Raw genomic sequence first — 2500 nt, forward strand, 5'->3', positions numbered from 1 at the left:
AAATAAACTTAAGAATATCTCATATATTAGTACAATAAACAAATCCATACTTATTTAATTGATATATAAAATTTTATGAGAAAAATCATTTGTGGTATAAGCGAAGTATCAATGTGCAAGAAGTTAGCTGGAAATTAAAATCTCAACCAGATGCGCTTTTGACGCACGTGGGTCGGCTTGTTTACATTCAAGTGTTAGTTGACTGAAGGCGGTGAGTTGAATTTTGTGGATATTGAGAGTTATTTATGTTAAACATATAGTTAGGTATCAATGAAAATTATAACTAATTGCACCTTATCGTTTCTGTATATTCTTTGGATAAAATATGTTTTCATTAAGCGTGGTTATGAAAAAAGATGAGATTAAGCGGTGATACTTCTAGAGGTTAAACGTGGAATACATGTGGGTGTTTTTTCCTGTAGTTTATGGAGTACTTGGGAGTCTTGAACTCTTTACTGAGATTGTCAGAGAGCCAAAGAATTTCCTCTTTCCAATGCATTTCCTCTTTCTCACTCAGTGTCTGAATTATCTAGTATAACTTATTTAAAAAACATATATGATTTCTGTATGAACATGCTGGGTCGGTAGTTGTTATAAACAAAATAAACAAGTTAATTTATTATGATTTATCCCACTAAAACGTATATCCACATCGAATTAGTTTGCTAGTGATGCTGCGGCACCTGAAATCCAATCTAGTTAGACTTTGTATAATTTCACCTAATTGTATTGAGGAAACTGCATTGTCTCTTGGATGGCCTATGAGTACAAGCGAAAAGGGGCACTGAATACACTCATAAACCACTGTATTACTCATACAAATAGAATGTATATGTCTGTATATATATATATATATATATATATATATATATATATATATATATATATATATATATATATATATATATATTTATAGCATTATGTTCTATAACAGTTACATTTTGGTTTGGTTATATTTTGATGAAAGTTAGTTCTTATAGCAAACATTTTTTTTGCATTTGCATAATGACTGCTTTAGAATCGGGAAGATCAAAGGACACTTCAACAGTTAAAAAGAAGCAAAAAATTATTAGTGCATGAAATAATCTGGGCATGTAAAAAGTAATGTTGAAATAAATAAAGTAAGCCTTGACAGAGACTAAAATCATGGTGAATAAGGTTTGGGTTAAAGAGATTTTTGGTCTGCACAAGTGATGCTTTGGGTGTATTTTGGTCTTTGATATATTGAACATTCCCAAATACTCGTCATGATTTTTTTTGCGGTTCTTATAATGAAACTGCAAAATGCCCTAGGGGTTTGCTCCAAGTAAGTGCGCCCTTCCAATTCAACCCCTGATTTTCCATGGGTCTCCCAAGATGAAAGGGGGTAAGAGTGAAAAGCAAAAGAATGGGTCTTCATTAAGACAACTCTTTACCCTCCAGCCCTCTCCCAGAACAATAATATAATTGTTTTTTTGTTGTTTTTTCAGACAGAAATGTATGGTGGCAGAGGTGGTGGCAGAGGAGGTGGCGGCAGAGGTGGAGGATTTGGTGGTGGTGGAAGAGGTGGTTTTGGTGGCAGAGGAGGTGGTGGTAAGCATATGCTATTTGATATTCTTGTTTAAAGTATGATTTTAGTTTTGGACATACACAAACCATGGAATTTGTAAATCGATAGATTATCATAAATTTTTCATGTAAACAAATAAAATTTGTGCATATAGTTTGGGTAAGTAGCTATCTTATTATTTATTTTGAAATAGGGACCAGTCCAAGCTTTAGCATCCTAAATATATATATTCCCATTATTGATTGGTGGAATAAAAGTAAAAACTTAGTTATGATCAATTTCAGATTGTAACAAAATTTTGGAAAATCTTAAAGCAATTTTTTATTATATTTATTGATTTGTGATAAAAATGAAGCGTAAGAATTAATTTATCTGTTTGTTTGGTGTCGTGTTTATCTTGTAATATGTTTTCAAACAAAAAATATCCTGGTTTTGTTTAGTGAGAATTTGGTGTACAAGTTATATTCATGTGCATTTAATGCCCTTTATATACTTTATAACAAATGTTTCAATTTGAAAGGTTTCCGTGGAGGCCGAGGAGGAGGATTTGGAGGACGTGACCAGGGTCCTCCAGAAAGGGTAAGTTTTAATATGTAAGGATTGCCTATGTGAAATATAAGATCAAAAATATTTATGTATATATTTCTATGGCAGGTTAGAAGCTTTGTAGTGTGCATTAAGTATATTTTCTTCCACAAATTTTGTAATTCATTGGTATAAAACATTTATCTTTCAGGTTCTTGAATATGCCCTTTTCACACACACAGCTCAGGAAGATCTAGTGTGTAAAGTGACTCACAAAGATGTCCCATATTTTAATGCACCAATTTTTCTTCAGAACAAAGAGCAAGTAAGTACATACTACTTTGGATTGAAGTAATAAGCAGCTAAAAATTTTGATTTGGGTATTATTACATTAAGAATTATTAAAATAACAGGATGTTATTCGTG

At 31.9% G+C, this 2500-nt stretch overlaps 1 protein-coding gene across 2 annotated transcripts in view; it reads left to right on the forward strand.

Moving 5' to 3' along the window:
• The first annotated feature begins 117 nt into the window (after nt 1–117).
• The window catches only part of LOC113826358 (probable H/ACA ribonucleoprotein complex subunit 1), an 8022-nt gene continuing 5639 nt past the window's right edge, over nt 118–2500 (forward strand). The window contains exons 1-4 of one of the 2 annotated variants that reach the window (XM_027379228.2): nt 118–211; nt 1470–1572; nt 2070–2128; nt 2286–2399. In XM_027379228.2, coding sequence (XP_027235029.1) covers nt 1476–1572; nt 2070–2128; nt 2286–2399 — 270 coding nt within the window. In that variant the 5' untranslated portion in view covers nt 118–211; nt 1470–1475. Of the gene's footprint in view, nt 212–363; nt 403–1469; nt 1573–2069; nt 2129–2285; nt 2400–2500 lie in introns of those variants that run through there. The other variant, XM_070124600.1, reaches the window with a different exon arrangement.

The sequence above is a fragment of the Penaeus vannamei genome, chromosome 8 (assembly GCF_042767895.1).
Source record: "Penaeus vannamei isolate JL-2024 chromosome 8, ASM4276789v1, whole genome shotgun sequence".
Taxonomy (NCBI): domain Eukaryota; kingdom Metazoa; phylum Arthropoda; class Malacostraca; order Decapoda; family Penaeidae; genus Penaeus; species Penaeus vannamei.